Consider the following 21,629-nt stretch of genomic DNA (forward strand, 5'->3'; position numbering starts at 1 on the left):
GCCAAGGAACATCTGAATGATTCAGAGGAGAACTGGGTGAAATTGTTGTGGTCAGATGAGACCAGAATCAAGCTCTTTGGCATCAACTCGCCGTGTTTGGAGGAGGAGGAATGCTGCCTATGACCCCAAGAACACCATACCCACCGTCAAACATGGAGGTGGAAACATTATGCTTTGGGGGTGTTTTTCTGCTAAGGGGACAGGACAACTTCACCGCATCAAAGGGACGATGGACGGGGCCATGTACCGTCAAATCTTGTGTGAGAACCTCCTTCCCTCAGCCAGGGCATTGAAAATGGGTCGTGGATGGGTATTCCAGCATGACAATGACCCAAAACACACGGCCAAGGCAACAAAGGAGTGGCTCAAGAAGAAGCACATTAAGGTCCAGGAGTGGCCTAGCCAGTCTCCAGACCTTAATCCCATAGAAAATCTGTGGAGGGAGCTGAAGGTTCGAGTTGCCAAACATCAGCCTCGAAACCTTAATGACTTGGAGAAGATCTGCAAAGAGGAGTGGAACAAAATCCCTCCTGAAATGTGTGCAAACCTGGTGGCCAACTACAAGAAACGTCTGACCTCTGTGATTGCAAACAAGGGTTTTGCCACCAAGTACTAAGTCATGTTTTGCAGAGGGGTCAAATACTTATTTCCCTCATTAAAATGCAAATCAATTCATAACATTTTTGACATGCGTTTTTCTGGATTTTTTTGTTGTTATTCTGTCTCTCACTGTTCAAATAAATCTACCATTAAAATTATAGACTGATCGTGTCTTTGTCAGTGGGCAAACGTACAAAATCAGCAGGGGATCAAATACTTTTTTCCCTCACTGTATAGCCATAGTGGTTAGCAGGGAACATTACAAATGGTTGATGTCGAAAGGCTCACCGGCCCCCTCAACTGAATCTGTGACTGCATTAATGTTACGCTCCGTTAGCATTGTCACATCAGTGTCACAATCAACTAAAATCAATGTGCCCCTGCTTTCCTTTGCATTTAGATTGAGATTGTTCAGCAGAATGTCAACCCATAGTCTACGTCCCAAATGGCACCCTATTCCCTACATAGTGCACTAAAAGTAGTAGTGGTCAAAAGTAGCGAGTGCACTATATAGGGGATATGATGTCATTTGGGACAGAGCCATAGTCTCGTTGTCACTGGGAACCATTAAAGTGCACTATATAGGGAATAGGATACTATTAAAGGGAACCATTAAAGGGTGACCTAGAGTGTCTGGCTGTTGTCCCCAGGCTCGACCCCCACTGCGGTGATGCAATGATATAATGACGCCCCGGTGCCCCTGACGATTGTTGCCAACAACGGTAATGACCGAGTCATCAGCACCAGAAGAAAGCACCTGAGCTTGGTGATGCATTACATCATCGCCCGGGGGCTGGAGAGGGTGATGGGATTACTGTCATAGTGGGTCTTCATGTCCTATTGGTTGGCTGAAGGCCAAAAACAAACCCTGCTTTCGAGGCATTCTCTTAACGTAGTAACTATACAGTGTGTAAGTGGCTTGCGAAAGTATTCACCCCCCCCTTGGCATTTTCCTATTTTGTTACCTTACAACCTGGAATTAAGATTGATATTTGGGGGGGTTGTATAATTTGATTTACACAACATGCCTACAACTTTGAAGATGCAAAATATTTTTTATCGGGAAACAAACAAGAAATAAGACCAAAAAAATGAACTTGAGCGTGCATAACTATTCACCCCCCCCAAAGTAAATAATTTGTCGACCCACCTTTTGCAGCAATTGCAGCTGCAAGTCTCTTGGGGTATGTCTCTATAAGCTTGGCACATGTAGCCACTGCGATGTTTGCCCATTCTTCAAGGCAAAACTGCTCCAGCTCCTTCAAGTTGGATGGGTTCCGCTGATGTACAGCAATCTTTAAGTCATACATTTTACATTCACATTTTTACATTTACATTTTTGTCATTTAGCAGACGCTCTTATCCAGAGCGACTTACAGTTAGTGAGTGCATACATTTTTTCATACTGCCCCCCCGTGGGAATCGAACCCACAACCCTGGCGTTGCAAGCGCCATGCTCTACCAACTGAGCTACACGGGACCACAGATTCTCAATTGGATTGAGGTTTGGGCTTTGACTAGGCCATTCCAATACATTTAAATGTAAACCACTCGAGTGTTGCTTTAGCAGTATGCTTAGGGTCATTGTCCTACTGGAAGGTGAACCTCCGTCCCAGTCCCAAATCTTTGGAAGACTGAAACAGGTTTCCCTCAAGAATTTCCCTGTATTTAGCGCCATCCATCATTCCTTCAATTCTGACCAGTTTCCCAGTCCCTGCTGATGAAAAACATCCCCACAGCATGACGCTGCCAGCACCATGCTTCACTGTGGGGATGGTGTTCTCGGGGTGATGAGAGGTGTTGGGTTTGCGCCAGGCATAGCGTTTTCCTTGATGGCCATGAAGCTACATTTTAGTCTCATCTTACCAGAGTACTTTACATATGTTTGGTGAGTCTCCCACATGCCTTTTGGCGAACACCAAACGTGTTTGCTTATTTTATTCTTTAAGCAATGGCTTTTTTTCTGGCATCTCTTCCGTAAAGCCCAGCTCTGTGGAGTGTACGGCTTAAGGTGGTCCTATGTACAGATACTCCAATCTTCGCTGTGGAGCTTTGCAGCTCCTTCAGGGTTATCTTTGGTCTCTTTGTTGCCTCTCTGATTAATGCCCTCCTTGCCTGGTCCGTGAGTTTTGGTTGGTGGCCCTCTCTTGGCAGGTTTGTTGTGGTGCCATATTCTCTCAATTTTTTAATAATGGATTTAATGGTGCTCCGTTGGATGTTCAAAGTTTCTGATATTTTTTTATGATCTGTACTTCTCCACAACTTTGTCCCTGACCTGTTTGGAGAGCTCCTTGGTCTTCATGGTGCTGCTTGCTTGGTGTTGCCCCTTGCTTATTGGTGTTGCAGACTCTCAATCAGAAATCTTTCTGATTGAGAGGGGGTCAAATACTTATTTCCCTCATTAAAATGCAAATCAATTCATAACATTTTTGACATGCGTTTTTCAGGATTTTTTTGTTATTCTGTTTCTCACTGTTCAAATAAACCTACCATTCAAATTATAGACTGATCATTTGTTTGTCAGCGGGCAAATGTACAAAATCAGCAGGGTATCAAATACTTTTTTCCCTCACTGTATGCAACAAAATAGGAATAACGCCAAGTGGGATGAATACTTTTGCAAGGCACTGTACGTGAACAAATAACCCTTTCAAGAACGACTCAATACACTCAACATGCAAATGTAGCATTTACTATTCTGTTGACCCTGGATTGATCTGCGTCAGAGCCATATATAGACATACTGTATATCTGTCTGTTCTCAATAAATACGCTACCGGTCAAAAATTTTAGACCAACTACTCATTCAAGGGTTTTTCTTTATTTTTACTATTTTCTACATTGCAGAATAGTAGTGAAGACATCAAAACCATAAAATAACACATATGGAATCATGCAGTAACCAAATAAGTGTTAAACAAATCAAAATATATTTTATATTTGAGATTCTTCAAATAGCCACCCTTTGCCTTGATGACAGCTTTGCACACTCTTGGCATTCTCTCAACCAGCTCCATGAGGTAGTCACCTGGAATGCATTTCAATTAACAGGTGTGCCTTCTTAAAAGTTAATTTGTGGAATTTCTTTCCTTAATGCGGTTGAGCCAATCAGTTGTGTTGTGACAAGGTAGGGGGGTATACAGAAGATAGCCCTATTTGGTAAAAGACCAAGTCCATATTGCCATCTACTTTAATGATTTTTTTTATTGGCAAGATTAGCAAACTTATGCATGACTTGCCAGCAACAATTGCTGACGCTACACATCCAAGTATATTTGACAAAAAAAATTATTCCGTAAAGTGAGTGTGGAAGAGGTGAAAATGTTATTGTTGTCTATCAACAATGACAAGCCACCGGGGTCTGACAACTTGGATGGAAAATTACTGAGGATAATAGCGGACGATATTGCCACTCCTATTTGCCATATTTTTTATTTAAGCCTACTAGAATGTGTGTGCCCCCAGGCTTGGAGGGAAGAAAAAGTCAGTCTGCCACCTAAGAATAGTAAAGCCCCCTTCACTGGCTCAAGTAGCCGACCAATTAGCCTCTTACCAACCCTTAGTAAACTATTAGAAAAAATGATGTTTGACCAGATACAGTGCTATTTTACAGTAAACAAATTGACATCAAACTTTCAGCATGCTTATAGAGAAGGACATTCAACAAGCACAGCACTTACACACATGACTGATGATTGGCTGAGAGAAATTGATGATAAAAAGATTGTGGGGGCTGTTTTGTGAGACTTCAGTGCGCCTTTTGACATTGTCGATCATAGTCTGCTGCTGGAAAAACGTATGTGTTATGGCTTTACTCCACCTGCTATATTGTGGATACAGAGTTACCTGTCTAACAGAACACAGAGGGTGTTCTTTAATGGAAGCCTCTCCAGCATAATCCAGGTAGAATAAGGAATTCCCCAGGGCAGCTGTCTAGGCTCATTACTTTTTTTAAATCTTTACTAATGACATGCCACTGGCTTTGAGTAAAGTCAGAGTGTCTATGTATGCGGATGATTCAAAACACTATACATGTCAGCTACTACAGCGACTGAAATGACTGCAACACTTAACAAAGAGTTGCAGTTAGTTTCAGAGTGGGTGGCAAGGAATAAGTTAGTCCTAAATATTTCTAAAACTAAAAGTATTGTATTTGGAACAAATCATTCACTAAACTCCAAACCTCAATTAAATCTTGTAATAAATAATGTGGAGATTGATGTTGAGGTGACTAAACTGCTTGGAGTAACCCTGGATTGTAAACTGTCATGGTCAAAACATATTGATACAACAGTAGCTAATATGGGGAGAAGTCTATCCATAAAAAAGCGCTGCTCTACCTTCTTAACAGCACTATCAACAAGGCAGGTCCTACAGGCTCTAGTTTTATCGCACCTGGACTACTGCTCAGTCGTGTGGTCAGGTGCCACAAAGAGGGACTTAGGATAATAATATGCATGTCAATCTCTCCTGGCTCAAAGTGGAGGAGAGATTGACTTCATCACTGCTTGTGTTTGTGAGAGGTGTTGACATGTTGAAAGCACCGAGCTGTCTGTTTGAACTACTGGCACACAGCTCAGACACGCATGCATACCCCACAAGACATGCCACCAGAGGTCTCTTCACAGTCCCCAAGTCCAGAACAGACTATGGGAGGCGCACAGTACTACATAGAGCCATGCCTACATGGAACTCTATTCCACATCAGGTAACTGATGCAAGCAGTAGAATCAGATTTAAAAAACAGATACAAATACACATTATAGAACAGCGGGGACAGTGAAGCAACACAAACATAGGCACAGACACATGCATACACACACATGATAACATACGCACTATACACACACGTACACATGGATTTTGTGTTGTAGATATGTGGTAGTGGAGTAGGGGCCTGAGGGCACACACTTAGTGTGCTGTGAAATCTGTTATGAATGTATTGTAATGTTTTTTTAAATTTATAACTGCCTTTAATTTTGCTGGACCCTAGGAAGAGTAGATGCTGCCTTGGCTAATGGGAATCCATAATAAATACAAATACAAAGAGAAATGACAGTCCATTACTTTTAGACATGAAGGTCAGTCAATACGGAACATTTCAATAACTTTGAAAGTTTCTTCAAGTGCAGTCGCAAAAACCATCAAGCGCTATGATGAAACTGGCTCTAATGAGGACCACCACACGAATGGAAGACCCAGAGTTACCTCTGCTGCAGACACCAATAATGAGAAGAGACTTGCTTGGGCGAAGAAACACGACCAATGGACATTAGACCGGTGGGAATTTGTCCTTTGGTCTGGAATCCAAATTTGAGATTTTTGGTTCCAACCACCGTGTCTTTGTGAGACGCGGTGTGGGTGAACGGATTATCTCCGCATGTGTATTTCCCACCGTAAAGCATGGAGGAGGAGGTGTTATGGTGTGGGGGTGCTTTGCTGGTGACACTGTCTGTGATTTATTTAGAATTCAAGGCACACTTAACCAGAATGGTTACCACAGCATTCTGCAGCGATACGCCATCCCACCTGGTTTGGGCTTAGTGGGGCTTTTCAACAGGACAATGACCCAACACACCTCCAGGCTGTGTAAGGGCTATTTTACCAAGAAGGAGGGTGATGGAGTGCTGCATCAGATGACCTGGCCTCCACAATCCCCCGACCTCAACCAAATTGAGATGGTTTGGGATGAGTCGGACTGCAGAGTGAAGGAAAAGCAGCCAACAAGTGCTCAGCATATGTGGGAACTCCTTCAAGACTGTTGGAAAAGCATTCCAGGTGAAGCTGGTTTAGAGAATGCCAAGAGTGTGCAAAGCTGTCATCAAGGCAAAGGGTGGAATATAAAATATATTTATTTTTTTGGTTACTACATGATTCCATATGTGTTATTTCATAGTTTTGATGTCTTCACTATTATTCTACAGTGTAGAAAATAGTAAAAATAAAGAAAAACCCTTGAATGAGTAGGTGTTCTAAAACTTTTCACTGGTAGTGTAGTTTTGATCAGAATTTGTTTTCCTATCCAACCCTGCAATAACAGGAACCACCATAGATCACTTTGCCACACCACATCCAAAGCTAATGGAAGGAAATCTGATGTTGAAGAAAGGCAGCACCGGTGGCAACACATATTTTGTTTGTGTAAGAAAGCTCTTTGTTTTTAACTGTCATTGTAGGAACACCGCTGGGTTTTCCTATTTGCCCGTTGGGGCTTTGATTCTTATCTGAATTGGCAGTTTATTGTTGTGCAATTTGAAAATAATATCAGCTCCGCTCCAATCCTATTCCCTATATAGTGTTCTACATTTGACCAAGGACCATACGGACTATGTAGGGAATACATACATTTGGGATGCAGCCTTGGATTGCCCTTTAAGCCATTGTTTGCTGTGCCTTTTCTCATTTAAAGCACTGTTCTTCTCATATCTCAGTGTCAGTCACCAAGCCTGGCCCACTGACCTCAGATCTGACTGGGGCTTTTTGTGTTTCCAATAACCAGATCAAATCGCAGTGTCAGTCACCAAGCCTGTTCCGCTGGCCTCATATCTGACTGGGCCTTTTTGTGTTTCCAATAACCAGAAGCCTTCCTAGGGGTATGGGCGTTCCCTGTACACACACACTTATACACACCATGCACGTATTGTATGTACATGCATAAAGTATACACACACACACCAGGCACACCGCACATGTGTGTGGTCATTTGATGGCTCTATCAGTCCTGTCTGTAATGTGATATCACAGTCCTGTCTGCAATGTGATGGGGGGGGGGGGGGGGGAGTCTGTGACCAGACTGCTACTGTCTCTGACACAAATGTGTGGCCCCCTCTCTCTCTCGCTCTCACTCACTCCCTCGCTCTCACACTCTCCCTAAATCTTGTCGTGTCCCTATGCTTCTGTCGCCACAGCAACCAACAAACGCGTCGTGGGGGCAGGTCATGCTCAGTCGCCGTGGTTACTATACTCCAACGGTGACAGCAGTGACATCATTGTTATACTGATTCAAATTGTTATACTGATTTAAAGCCATTCAAAGCAACACCGTTTGTCTCCAAATCCATATTCCTCTTTCGTTTTATTACCTGCTGTCTGAGTAAGTTATCAGGCCCTCCTTTCCTCTCCGCTCTCTCTCTCTCTGCCCAGGAAATGGCTTTCCCTGATTCCGTTGCCATGCCAACTGGCTGCAGCCGTGGTCGACTGCTGAAGTGAGAGTGATAATGACATTACTCTTTCTGTTCTCTTCCCCCTCTCTCTCTCTCCTCCTCTCTTCTCTCTCCCCTCTCTCCTCTAATAATAATAATAATAACATGCCATTTAGCAGACGCTTTTATCCAAAGCGACTTACAGTCGTGCGCATACATTTTTACCTATGGGTGGTCCCGGGCATCGAACCCACTACTTTGGCATTACAAGTGCCATGCTCTACCAACTGAGCTACAGAGGACCACCTCTCTCCCCTCTCTCCTCCCCCCTCTCTCTCCCTCTCCTCTCTCCTCTCTCCTCTCTCCCTCTCTCTCTCTCTCCTCCCTCTCTCCTTCTCTCCATCGATTCCTTTTGATTTCTGTGTTTTGCTCTCCTTTGCATCCTCTATCTTTCCTGCCTATTTTCTCTGTGTAGCTATCTGTTTATCTGTTTCTAGGTATCCTATTCATCCTCATTCCTCTCTCTCCCTCAGTCCCTCTCCTTTTCTCTCTTTCTCTATCCCTCTCTCCTTCTCGTTTTAAGCTGTGTAGAGTGTGTGTGTGTGTGTGTGTGTGTGTGTGTGTGTGTGTGTGTGTGTGTATAGAACAGCAGGCACCAGCGGCTGCTCTCTCAGCCTCAGTGAGGAAGGGAGGTCCCTATTCAAGCCACCCCTTCACCCCTCCCAAATACACACACTGACACATACACGTCCCCCTGCTTTGGTCGACAAATGAACCAGGAGTAGTGTTAACAAAGCATCGTGGAGGCTGTGGGTCATACGTCTCAGACTAATCTAATGGTGCGTAAAGCCTAGTGAGCGAGTCGGTGCGTGCGCGTGGGCGTGAGCGTGTGTGTGTGTATAGCCAGCCTACCATCGACAGCGAGAGAGAACAGAGCAGAGAGGGGAGGAAGAAAAGGAGAGGTAGGATGAGGGAGTGAACGTGAGTGAAAGTGCTGTCAGCCATTTTAGCCAGATTATTATTATTTTTTCTGCTTTATTATCCACACACCGGAGCTCATTGGAGGAGGAATCTACCTAGTTGGCATCAGCATAAAAGAACGAAGGCATGACCAGCATCCTCTTGGGTAGTCAGATCTTTCACCCTCTTTCTTTTTTTGCATCCTTGCGTTGGCAGAGCATAGCGGGGGCTGTGCAGGCTGGCCTGTCCTCTCGCTGCTACAGGGCTGCTGGTGTCAGCTTCAGCGGATACTCCCTGAGCATCACCCCCTCTCTTCCCAGAGAGCGAGACAGCCGAGAGGGGTGGAGGAGGAAGATGGGGGTGAGGCGCGCTGCAGTATAGAGAGCTGGATAAAGGATGTTACATTTTAGCCCGGCGTATATTGTATCATTATGAAACCATTAGCAGCAGCAGCCAGCCATGGAGTCCCGAGCCAGCAAGATAAAAACCCAGTAAGTATCGACGTGCGCATTTATTTTGCTCTATGACCCACTCTCTGGATATGATTATCTACCCTATAATGGCTGCGCATCGGGTTTCTCTCGAGCCGCGCCGAGATGAATGAATATGCAGGGCCCAGCCCACTATAACCCAGCGCCCACTATAGGTGTGTTGTGACGTGCGGGTTGATGGGCTGCTGTCCATGGTGCTTGTAGTGACAGCCAGAATAGAGATATTTGCAGGCTACTGAGCGATCTGCACTTGAGCTGTAGGTGAATCTGTAGGTGAATTGATCGGCTGTCAGCAACCGCTGGCATCACTCAACCCTCCGAGGCATCCTGCTTAGCTGTAAATCACAGAGATAGAACGGATTGGGGAGGGTAAGTTACATCTATCTAGCACACAGATTTAGCCTTCTATCTCTCTCTCCTCTTTCTCTTTCTTTCTATCTCCGCTTATCTCCTCCTCAGCAAGCAAGAAGTAGGCTAGTTTGTAATATTAATATAATGCAAATATTAATTAGCGAAACAGTGGGAGACAACAAACATAAGAGAGTATCATATTTCTGGTGTAGTGACATCATGCCCATGACTAATATGCGGAAATTGCATGTCTATTTAGTGAGAGTAGGTGGTTGTCATAGTAACATGGCTATTATGAGTTAGTGCATCAATTTGCTTCTCTCTGTCTCTCTCTCTCTCTCTCTCTCTCTCTCTCTGTCTCTCTCTACCGCTCTGTCTCTATCTCTCTTTCTCTGTCTCTCTCTGTCTCTCTCTCTCTCTCACTCTGTGTCTCTCTCTGTGTCTCTCTCTGTGTCTCTCTCTGTGTCTCTCTCTCGCTCTGTCTCTCTCTATCTTTCGCTCTGTCTCTCTCTCTGTGTAAGTCGCTCTGGATAAGAGCGTCTGCTAAATGACGTAAATGTAATATACACTCAACAAAAATATAAATGCTATATGAAAAGTGTTGGTCCCATGTTTCATGAGCTGAAATAAAAGATCCCAGAAATATTTCCATACACACAAAAAGCTTATTTCTCTCAAATGTTGTGCACAAATTTGTTTACATCCCTGTAAGTGAGCGTTTCTCCTTTGCCAAGATAATCCATCCACCTGACAGGTGTGGCATATCAAGAAGCTGATTGAACAGCATTATCATTATGCATGTGCACCTTGTGCTGGGGACAATTTAAAGGCCACTCTAAAATGTGCAGTTTTGTCACACAACAATATGCCACAGATGTCTCAAGTGTTGAGGGAGCCATTTGGCATGCTCACTGCAGGAATGCTCACTGCATTTCTCTACTGTAAGCCGCCTCCAACGTCGTTTTAGAGAATTTGGCAGTACGGCCAACCGGCCTCACAACCGCTGACCCACGTGTATGGCGTCGTGTGGCGTTGATTTTTGCACTCAGCATTCTTGGCAAATAGGACAGTAACTTTGTGCCCCAGTTTATAGGTATCATTGATTTTATTTTCATGAAATTAAAGAATACAATAACATTGCCCCTTATTCTATAGTGCCACTGAATATCAATGATGTCCAACAGATTTTTCAATACAGATTGCTGTTGTAGTTAATGTGAACCAATTCAGTGTCCAGTCATATATAAGACAATAATATGTCCACTTAATTCATAGTGCCAAGGAATGTCTTTGTTTGTTTAATGCTGACTTCAATTGTATAAGATCTTCATTATTGTAACACCATTCATCGTCCACTAATAAGGTCTCTCTACTCTGCTGAAGGGGGTTCAGAGGGGTTGTGGCCAGATGAGGGGCTTGACCAGCCTGAGGGGCTTTTGGCCAGATGAGGGGCTCGTCCAGCCTGAGGGGCTTGTGGCCTGGTCCTGGCTCTAGCCCCCCTGGTGAACCATTTGGTTCTGTGCACTGTGCCGGTTAATGAAATGTGACGGCCATCTTTGATACACTGTAATGACATCACATTCACAATGGTATTGGGGTGTGAATGTATTGTGGGTGTGGGCTACACACACACTTGCATGTATACACTCAGACACACACACACAAATGCATACGTGTGTGTGTGTGTGTGTGTGTGCGTGTGTGTGTGTGTGTGCGCACACCACAGTATTTGGTTTGATTGAGAAGACCAATTTAGGCTGTTTTGGCTTTCCATGTGTTGAATAACGTGTCACTGTTTGGAAGTGCTACACCAACTTCTTAAATTCCTTGACCTAGTGTGCTCTCTACTACTACTCCTAATAGGCCTAAACAACAATTCTGTGGCGGTTCCTGTTAAAACATTTAAATATCTACTGTAAGTGGTGAATATTGAGGAGTGATTTAGTAACCAGAAACATTCTCCATAGAGTATGGAGAATTTGGAAGTGTTCATTCCAGGAGCAGAACAGAGTCGTCACTTTTCCTACCTTAAAAAGCTGTGACTTGAGTCATTACATCCAATGTTAATACCTCTCTCTACCTCTCCACATGGAGTCTGAGATTTACTATGAACACGAATCAGGGGACATGTCGAGTCAAACCGATTTAGTTTCAAATGAACCTCCAAATGTATTCCACATCCAATCTATTCCATTTGTGAACCATGTGAGACCTCCAGAATTGCTCTTACTGAAGATGTTTTCATAATCCATCAGCAACATAGTGGTTATTTAAATTCCCCACGGACAGATATTATTATAATGATTAAATTACATGCTTGTTGCCATTGGTACTAAAGTCTTATCAAGGTTTTAGCTCAACGGGCTAACACAATCTTGTGATATGCTGGAGACCCGGGTTTGAACCCCAGTCGGTCACATCAGCAAGCAAGACCCTGTACCCAACTACCCCTGCTGCTTGGCCTATGGTTACCCAACTACCCCTGCTTCTTGGCCTATGGTTACCCAACTACCCCTGCTGCTTGGCCTATGGTTAACCAACTACCCCTGCTGCTTGGCCTATGGTTACCCAACTACCCCTGCTACTTGGCTTAGGGCTACCCAACTACCCCTGCTACTTGGCCTATGTTTACCCAACTACACCTGCTGCTTGGCCTATGGTTACCCAACTACCCCTGCTACTTGGCCTATGGTTACCCAACTATCCTTGCTACTTGGCCTATGGTTACCCAACTACCCCTGCTGCTTGGCCTATGGTTACCCATCTATCCCTGCTACTTGGCCTATGGTTACCCAACTATCCCTGCTACTTGGCCAATTGTTACCCAACTACCCCTGCTGCTTGGCCTGTGGTTACCCAACTACCCCTGGTGATTGGCCTATGGTTACCCAACTACCCCTGCTACTTGGCCTATGGTTACCCAACTACCCCTTCTACTTAGCCTATGGTTACCCAACTGACCCTTGCTGCTTGGCCTATTGTTACCCAACTACCCCTGCTGCTTGGCCTATGTTTACCCAACTATCCCTGCTACTTGGCCTATGGTTACCCAACTGACCCTTGCTGCTTGGCCTATTGTTACCCAACTACCCCTGCTACTTGGCCTATGGTTACCCAACTGACCCTTGCTGCTTGGCCTGTGGTTACCCAACTGCCCCTGCTGCTTAGCCTGTGGTTACCCAACTACCCCTGCTGCATGGCCTGTGGCTACCCAACTACCCATGCTACTTGGCCTATGCCTGCCCAACTACCCCTGCTACTTGGCTTGGGGCTACCCAACTACCCCTGCTACTTGGCCTATGGCTACCCAACTGCCCCTGCTACTTGGTTTAGGGCTACCCGACTACCCCTGCTGCTTGGCCAATGGCTACCCAACTACCCCTGCACCTTGGCCTATGGTTACCCAACTACCCCTGCTGCTTGGCCTATGGTTACCCAACTGCCCCTGCTGCTTGGCCTATGGTTACCCAACTACCCCTGCTGCTTGGCCTATGGTTACCCAACTATCCCTGCTGCTTGGCCTATGGTTACCCAACTACCCCTGCTGCTTGGCCTATGGTTACCCAACTGCCCCTGCTACTTGGCCTATGGTTACCCAACTATCCCTGCTGCTTGGCCTATGGTTACCCAACTGCCCCTGCTACTTGGCCTATGGTTACCCAACTATCCCTGCTGCTTGGCCTATGGTTACCCAACTGACCCTTGCTGCTTGGCCTGTGGTTACCCAACTGCCCCTGCTGCTTAGCCTGTGGTTACCCAACTACCCCTGCTGCATGGCCTGTGGCTACCCAACTACCCATGCTACTTGGCCTATGCCTGCCCAACTACCCCTGCTACTTGGCTTGGGGCTACCCAACTACCCCTGCTACTTGGCCTATGGCTACCCAACTGCCCCTGCTACTTGGTTTAGGGCTACCCGACTACCCCTGCTGCTTGGCCAATGGCTACCCAACTACCCCTGCACCTTGGCCTATGGTTACCCAACTACCCCTGCTGCTTGGCCTATGGTTACCCAACTGCCCCTGCTGCTTGGCCTATGGTTACCCAACTACCCCTGCTGCTTGGCCTATGGTTACCCAACTATCCCTGCTGCTTGGCCTATGGTTACCCAACTACCCCTGCTGCTTGGCCTATGGTTACCCAACTGCCCCTGCTACTTGGCCTATGGTTACCCAACTATCCCTGCTGCTTGGCCTATGGTTACCCAACTGCCCCTGCTACTTGGCCTATGGTTACCCAACTATCCCTGCTGCTTGGCCTATGGTTACCCAACTGCCCCTGCTGCTTGGCCTATGGTTACACAACTACCCCTGCTGCTTGGCCTATGGTTACCCAACTACCCCTGCTACTTGGCCTATGGCTACCTTCCAAACACGAGGCGCTCAGTAAATATTGACAGGAAACAGAACGGCAAAGTTTGCCAACCAACCGCTGCACTTTCAAATTGAATTGATCTTGGTTGTAAGCACTTATAAGCGTCGGGTAATTGACTCTATTACAGAAGGGCTTAAAATGTTGAGCTACGTTTTAAAATACATTATTATTTTCATGTTAAATAAATACATCTTGTTTTCACACTAAACTCTTTAAATGTTCCCCACGGACACCATAAAAGTGGGAAATGTAATTAACAGCTGCTCGTTTGGTTATTAATTATTTGGAAGTAGTTTAGCGATCATTTAATATTTGTTCACGTATGTTCTATTAAGACGGCTATGTAATCACAGGAGAATGAGATGGCTTAAGGCCTTTTTTAATTTAAATTAAATTAATGTAGAGGGACATCAAATGAACTGAAGAAGATTAATAAATTACATCTTGAATCAAGAATCACTCTGGGAACTTAGAACTCAACCACTGTCAAATCGCAGTGAATTCAGCTACAAAATAATTTATACATTTTCACATGGGAACTCGTTCCCCTAACTCCACCTCCGCCCTGGCCTACACAGAGGCAAATGGCTACACATACCATGCAAACATCTAGGCATCTCTAATATAGACATTACACTAATTTGGTTGCAGTGTTATGGTCAGGGCTAAACAAGTGTTGCACCCACCATGTAGCCAAGTGCCTTTTAAACGCCTGACAGCCATGCGTGGGTGGTGTGAGTGGGTTGAGACTGGTGAAACTGACCAACTGTCTGTTTGTGTGTGGCGTGTGTGTGTGTGTGTGTGCAGCTCCCCGCAGACTTCAGCCGACTCCACCTGTCCGACGGCTTGCACCCACAGGTGACCCACGTGTCTTCCAGCCACTCAGGATGTAGTATCACCAGCGACTCTGGAAGCAGCAGCCTGTCAGACATATACCAGGTAAGCGCAGGCCCCATCCCCACAACGTCCCCCATAACGCACCCCCAACGTCCTCTAAATGCCCATGGAGAAGCCCCCCCACTCTGGAAGTAGCAGCTTACCAGGTAAGCAGGCCTCTCCCAAATGTCCCCATAACCTCCCAACAATTTCCCAGCAACATACCCCCCAACCCCCTTTAAACGCCAATATAACATAACATACCCCCCCCCCCCCCCCCCCCCCCCCATCTTGTGACTGTAGTCGGGTTCCATAGCCAATCACACCTAATCCTCTTACCACACGCAGGCACCCCATTGGCTCCTGACCTCGTAACCTGCTGTCTGTGTATCTGTGAGTGCAGTGTGTGTTAGTGAGGGTGTGTGTGCGCGCGTTAGTCGTTGTCAGTCTGTTGCCGTTTGTGTGTCGTGCACACGCACAATCTGTGTAGAGTACATAGTGTGTGTGTGCGCGTATATACATGTGGAGGGGAGGGGACAGGTTGTGAACAAGCTCTACTGTGCCCAGGCCCTGATCCAGTCTTAGGACCATCTGCTAGGTCCTCATTAACAGGTCTGCTGTAGCGGCTCCATTAAATCCCTCATCTTCTCTCTCTCTCTCTCTCTCCACATTCTCTCTCTCTCCACATTCTCTCTCTCTCTCTCTCTCTCTCTCTCTCTCTCTCTCTCTCTCTCTCTCTCTCTCAATAACCCCTTTCCTTCGCCAGTCCTTCTGTCTCTTTATGATCTATCTGTCCATAGCCTCATCTCTCTCTCCCTCCCCACTTCTATTCAGTCTTACTCTCTCACTAATGGAGATGACCCAGACCCACCATCACTTCTTCTGAGAATGTTAGATTTGCCATCTTCAAAGCTTAGAGAAAATGGCTGAACCAGTAGTAGTTCAGGACAAGCATGTGTGGGTTTACATCTGTCATCGGGGCTGAAGCATAGAGTGAAGGAGGGGTTGGTACAATGGAAAAACATGTAAAAACACAGGAACTTGTAGTCAGTGAATATCAATGGACTCAATCGGATATCTTAGCAGCCGGAGAACTGTATTTGTTGCGCCAGCCTCTCTAGGATGATAACTCAGTGATAAGGACAACATCATATATATTTGACAATATTAAGGACAACCCAAATCACAGGACTGTATGTGTAAGATCTATTCAAAGATGGATGTCTACCAGGGTAAAGCTCTTGGCGATGATGCCCCTTGTTCGTCAGAGTCCTCCACGAGCCATGTCGGCTGGAGTGCCCCATTTGTCTCTCCCCCCAGAGAGAGGAATAGAGCTGCATCCTCTCTGTCACTGCCTGGCAAACATGGCAGACTGTTTTGCCTCTGAATAAATCATGAAATTGGTTCTTCAGAATGAGGCTTGAAAGCATTGATCCAAGAATAGCCCTGTTGAAATATTAACGACCCACCCCCCCCCACCCCTTTCTTTTTTTGCTCACCACACTTTATGGATCTCACACAAACACACATACAGAGGGGTTCTGACTTGCTCTGTATCAAATCCGAAGGTGTTTTAACCTCCCGTGGCACACACTTCTAAATTAAGATCGGCACACTATTTATGAATATTTAGTATATTATAAGCCTTATTCATAAATCTAGGTGGGTGGCTAATATGGAATTGACGTACAGAAATATTGAATAAAGGAATGCTTCCGTGAGAGGACTAGCCTACATCCTATTGTAGATAAGTAATAGGGTCAATGAGGATGTCCAGTGACTTACATCTCTGCTATTTTAGGACATTTGACATTTTTCTGGTTTCCTCCTGAGATTTGGAGCATGCCAACAATGTTTGTTCGTGTGGAATATTGCTGTGTTTTCTACCGGGTTTCGGCATCGGTAGACATTGACTTTCACATCAAGGTTGAGCTGAAGACAGATGGCTGTTTTCTCTGTTTTCACTGCTGCCAAAATTTCTAGACGAATTCAAGACAGTTTTCTAGCATTTTCCATCTCACCAGCTCAGTTACTCCCTGTCGCATAGGGAACCGACATACCTCGATCTTCAGATTTTCTGCTGTTTCACTCCACAAGTCCACACCTTACCAACCCCTTTGCTCTCTCTCGCCCTATCAGGCCCCTCCCCTGCCCCTCCCACTTTGCTGACCTCCTGACGCCTGAGTGGCTAGTCAGACAGCACCCTGAATCATTAATGAGACATTTGCACATGGTGGTTAAGGAGAAATGACATAGGGCTACGTTCGGTGAGAGACAGGGACTCTTTGAATCTCAGAAAAATTTAAACACACTGGCGGTAAAGATGCGTCTTGGACTAGGCTGCTGCAGGCAGTTTGCGAAGGCAACGTTGTTTTCGTATCTCTCAGTGAAAAGGCAGGAGTTTAGGCACCTTATTCAGGTAGGAGGGGTCGGTTAACGCTCAACACATCTGGGCCAGGAGGGTTTTCATCTCCCTGTGTTTCGTGCCTGGTTTTCGTTCCGAGCATGAAACGCACAACAGGGCCTCTCAGCGATATTTATAGCATGTGAGAAGCCTTGATGAATGCACAGCGCCAAGCTCTCTATTAAAATGAGTGTGACATTGTCAATTGCGCATCACTCTTTCAGGGAGAGAGGGAGGGAGGGAGGGAGGGAGGGAGGGAGGGAGGGAGAGAGGGAGAACCACAGCTAGAGAGAGAGAGAGAGAGAACCACAGCTAGAGAGAGAGAGAGAGAGAGAGAGAGAGAGAGAGAGAGATTGATTCTTGTCGCTTTTGAAGAATTGAAACAGGTTCTGCTTCTTGCCTTTGTTTTGTTTGCCAGCCCTTATGTGAAGTTTTTGCACCAAAACCCTGATTTAGATTTACCAACCTCACCTCAGCCCACCAGTGTGCCGCTGTTACTACTTGGAGTAGATGGATAGAGCTGACATGCTTAGTATGGACCAGTGACCGTTTTCCTGCACTCATATTACTAAAACTAAGATTGATGGTGGTTGTTATGATAGAAAAAGCTGTTGTGTTTTTGTTGATCCTGGATGACTTGATCCATAATGACTGACCTACATCCATCTTTTCCTCTGACCCCCAGGCCACGGAAAACGAGCCGGGTGACATGGACCTCAGCGGCCTGCCTGAGACCGCCGTCGACTCAGAGGAGGACGATGACGAGGAGGACATTGAGCGAGCGTCGGACCCCCTCATGAGCCGCGACATCGTGCGGGACTGCCTGGAGAAGGACCCCATGGACCGCACTGATGACGACATAGGTGAGTCCCTGCTAGCACACAGAATGTTCCCCTAACATTCCTTAAAGGTTCCTCTGATTGATTTGAAAAGTAACTTTCTCACAATGTTCTGGGAACCAAAATGTATTTAGCTGGGGCATGCCAGTGTTTCCCCTCCCTCCCCTGCTTTGCTATGTTGCTTCCTGGCTCCTATTACACAGAAGGGGACAACTGTTCCACACCAACATTGAACCCTTACACTAAATCTACAAACAACTGTTATTATCCCTATTCCATTGTGTCTGATTACAGTACTACTGCTAAAATACCTTGTAAGTGCTTGCTATTTTCTGGCAAGACATTTGGAAAAGCAATGGGAGACAATTAGATTTGGCTTTGTTCACAAAGGGAAATCCTACTCTGAATCCCCATTGTAGGCTCGTCAGAGTTTAATCAAGCATTCATGATTTTAATCAAACAATCCACAGCGACGCCCCCTCTCCCAGTGTCCGCCCTTAGTGCATCTCAACAGCGAATTATGTGTCCATCTGCAGTCGTTTGTGCTTCACTGCTTTCATTGGGTGAATTTATTTTAGCCCTCAGTTCTATTCTTTCTGTGCCACACGAAGCCTGTGATATCATAGGCCTGTTAGCAGCAATACAGCTACAGTGATAGTGACCAAAAAGCTTAGCTGTAGATGTGATGTGTGGATGATATAGTGGATACAAATGAAGAAAAAGAGAGTGAGAAAAAGAGAGAGAGTACCCCAGTCTGTCTCTCCTTCCCTCGACGAAGCCCACAATCTCCCCCGCCGCCCCTCCCATTCCTGCTCCCTCTGCCGACAGGCTTTTCTAGGTCAACGCTGCACATCCTCGCCTCTCCTCTCCCGGCGCATTAAAGTTTCAGTGCTTCCGCAGGCTTCCCACACGACACTGTTGCCATGCCAAGCACAGGTCAGCCCGCACCCCAGACTTGCTTTAGGCGACTAGCACAGGGATGGAGTCCTTCCCTGGCTCCCGCAGCCAGCTATTTCAAGGAGCCAAAGAAAATGCATTGGGAAGGAATTAGGACAGGCAATGCCCTATACAGCCAAGCTGAAAGCCCCAAATGAGGTTTGATTAAGGTTGCCACACTGTAGAAGTCAATGCAAAAGTTTGCTTTTCCTTTTTTGCTCATGCAGTTTTCTTTCTGTCTATGAAAATTAAATTGATAGTTTGCCTTAGTGTGCTTCAGATAATCATCCAATTGTTGTGTACTCATCATTTGTGGGGTTGAATTTAATGCACTTTCTCTCGCACTAGCTGTGGCCTTTATTCGTCCAAAGCCACACAGAGGGTGAAGGACTGCCAAGTCCTCCTATGCTCGTCCTCTCTCTCCTCTGTGTGTCAAGACCTCCCTAACCTCCTCTCCCTCTCTACTCCCCCTCTCCAACCTTTCCACAGAGCAATTGCTGGAGTTCATGCATCAGCTGCCAGCGTTTGCCAACATGACCATGTCTGTGAGGAGGGAGCTGTGTGCCGTCATGGTGTTTGCCGTGGTCGAGCGGGCCGGCACCATCGTACTCAATGACGGGGAAGAGGTGTGTGTGTGTGTGGGGAGGGGTGTGTGTGTCGTGAATATGTCTGTCTTAAAGGAAAACTCCACCCTAAAATTATCTTTTGGTATTTATTTCTTTAGTCCATTGTTGATATAGTCCCAAAATGTTTTGCATGTCAGCAATCAAGTTATCAAGATATATCACTTTTATATACAGAAATACAGCCGAACATAACGGCTGTATTTCTGTAATTTGAAAGTTTAAATATCTTGAGAACTTGATTGCTAACACGTAAAACTTTTTGGGACTATATCAACAATGGACTAAAGAAATAAATACCAAAAGATGGCAGTCAATCGACAAAATTCGTCACAATTGTCTCTTATGTCAGTCTTGTGTGTGTCCTGAATGTGTCTGGGTTTGCACATCTCAAATCAAATTAATTTTTTATTTTGTCACATGCGCCGAATACAACAGGTGTAGGTAGACCTTACCGTGAAAAGCTTACTTGTCCTGGGACATGCAGTTTGCCCTTGCCATTACCAATGAAGGTTCCTCTTCTTCCATGTTATGTTTTTTTCTGCTCTATTTAACACAATAGACTGCCATTTCCCAGCGTCTCGGGATCATAATTCATCAAGGGGACCAGAAGAGAGATCACTTGTACTGTCTCTACAGTCTGGACAGGCTCTGGCTTTTGAATTAAGCCATTTTGGTCATTTTTTCGCTGTGGCGCACCCAAACAATAGAGTGCAGAGCCATACCCTTAAGGCCAGTTCACTTCGATGGCAGTCCAGTCAATGTGAAATAACATCCTATTGAGCTGGTGTGTGTTAGTAATATGTCCACTATTGCCTCAGTGCATTGTCAGATGTGTTGTTGATGATGCTAGAAGGGAGAAATCGATCCCTTGCTATAAAATCTGATTTGCTATCATTTACTACCATAATAAAAGGGGAAAAGCTTACAGTTATTATTATTATAGTGTTAAAACAGGGGTATTATATACTATTGAACCATTTTGTGACCAATGATTAAAGATATCACCTGTTAAAGAATGCGATGCTCATCAATTTGATTCCCTGCCAAAAAATTGTGATAAAACATCAATCCAAGCCCCATTCAGATGGCTAACTAATGGCTAATTGTGATTAAAAATGTGTTTAAAGGATCATTGCGGTCTTCTTTTTCCTTTAACATTGATCCTAGCCTGATATTAAACCAGGGATGGGCAACTCCAGTCCTCGGGGGCCTGATTGGTGTCACACTTTTGCCCCAGCCCCAGCTAACACACCTGACTCCATAATCAACTAATCATGATCTTCACTTTAGAATGCATCAGCTGTTTGCGCTCAGGATGGGGAAAAGGTGTGACACCACTCCGGCCCCCAAGGACTGCAGTTACCTATCCCTGTATTAAACCATTGATGTCCACTGAATGATCACTGAGTATTTCTGACCGTTAACTGTTTGTGGTTGTGGTCTTGCCCCACTCAGCTGGACTCGTGGTCAGTGATCCTGAACGGCTCAGTGGAGGTGACGCACCTTGAGGGCAGGCCTGAGATCCTGTGTATGGGCAACAGCTTCGGGGTCTCCCCCACCATAGAGAAGGAGTACATGAAGGGAGTGATGAAGACTAAGGTGGACGACTGTCAGGTAAGGCCAAGCACTGAGACTGGCTATTATGATGGACTATCGGTTGATTGGCCCGTCAAACGGGCCTTCTCTCCGATGTATTGAACGGTGTTATATACTCCACCCCTGTTACTTACTCAATTAGTCTGTTGCATTTTAAAGCAGGCTTGAATTCAGTATCTACACTGAACAAAAATATAAACGCAACCATTTCAAATATTTTACTGAGTTACAGTACATAAAGGAAATCAGTCAATTGAAATAAATGAATTAGGCCCTAATCTATGGATTTCACATGAGTGGGAATACAGATATGCATATTTTGGTCACAGACACCTTAAAAAAAAGATAGGGGTGTGGATCAGAAAACCAGTCAGTATCTGGTGTGACCATATGCCTCATGCAGCGCGACACATCTCCTTTGTATAGAGTTGATC

General features: G+C 45.4%; 1 protein-coding gene across 4 annotated transcripts in view; it reads left to right on the forward strand.

Annotated features, from left to right (window-relative positions):
• LOC311107821 (rap guanine nucleotide exchange factor 2-like) overlaps positions 1-21,629 on the forward strand; it is a gene marked incomplete at its 3' end in the record, with an annotated part of 149,212 nt that overhangs the window by 97,938 nt on the left and 29,645 nt on the right. For all 4 annotated transcript variants that reach the window (XM_084150379.1, XM_084150380.1, XM_084150381.1 and 1 more), the window contains exons 7-10: positions 14,726-14,857; positions 17,884-18,061; positions 19,463-19,599; positions 21,055-21,213. In XM_084150379.1, coding sequence (XP_084006505.1) covers positions 14,726-14,857; positions 17,884-18,061; positions 19,463-19,599; positions 21,055-21,213 — 606 coding nt within the window. The remainder of the gene's footprint in view (positions 1-14,725; positions 14,858-17,883; positions 18,062-19,462; positions 19,600-21,054; positions 21,214-21,629) is intronic.

This window comes from Coregonus lavaretus (genome assembly GCF_964263955.1).
Source record: "Coregonus lavaretus genome assembly, chromosome: 32".
Taxonomy (NCBI): domain Eukaryota; kingdom Metazoa; phylum Chordata; class Actinopteri; order Salmoniformes; family Salmonidae; genus Coregonus; species Coregonus lavaretus.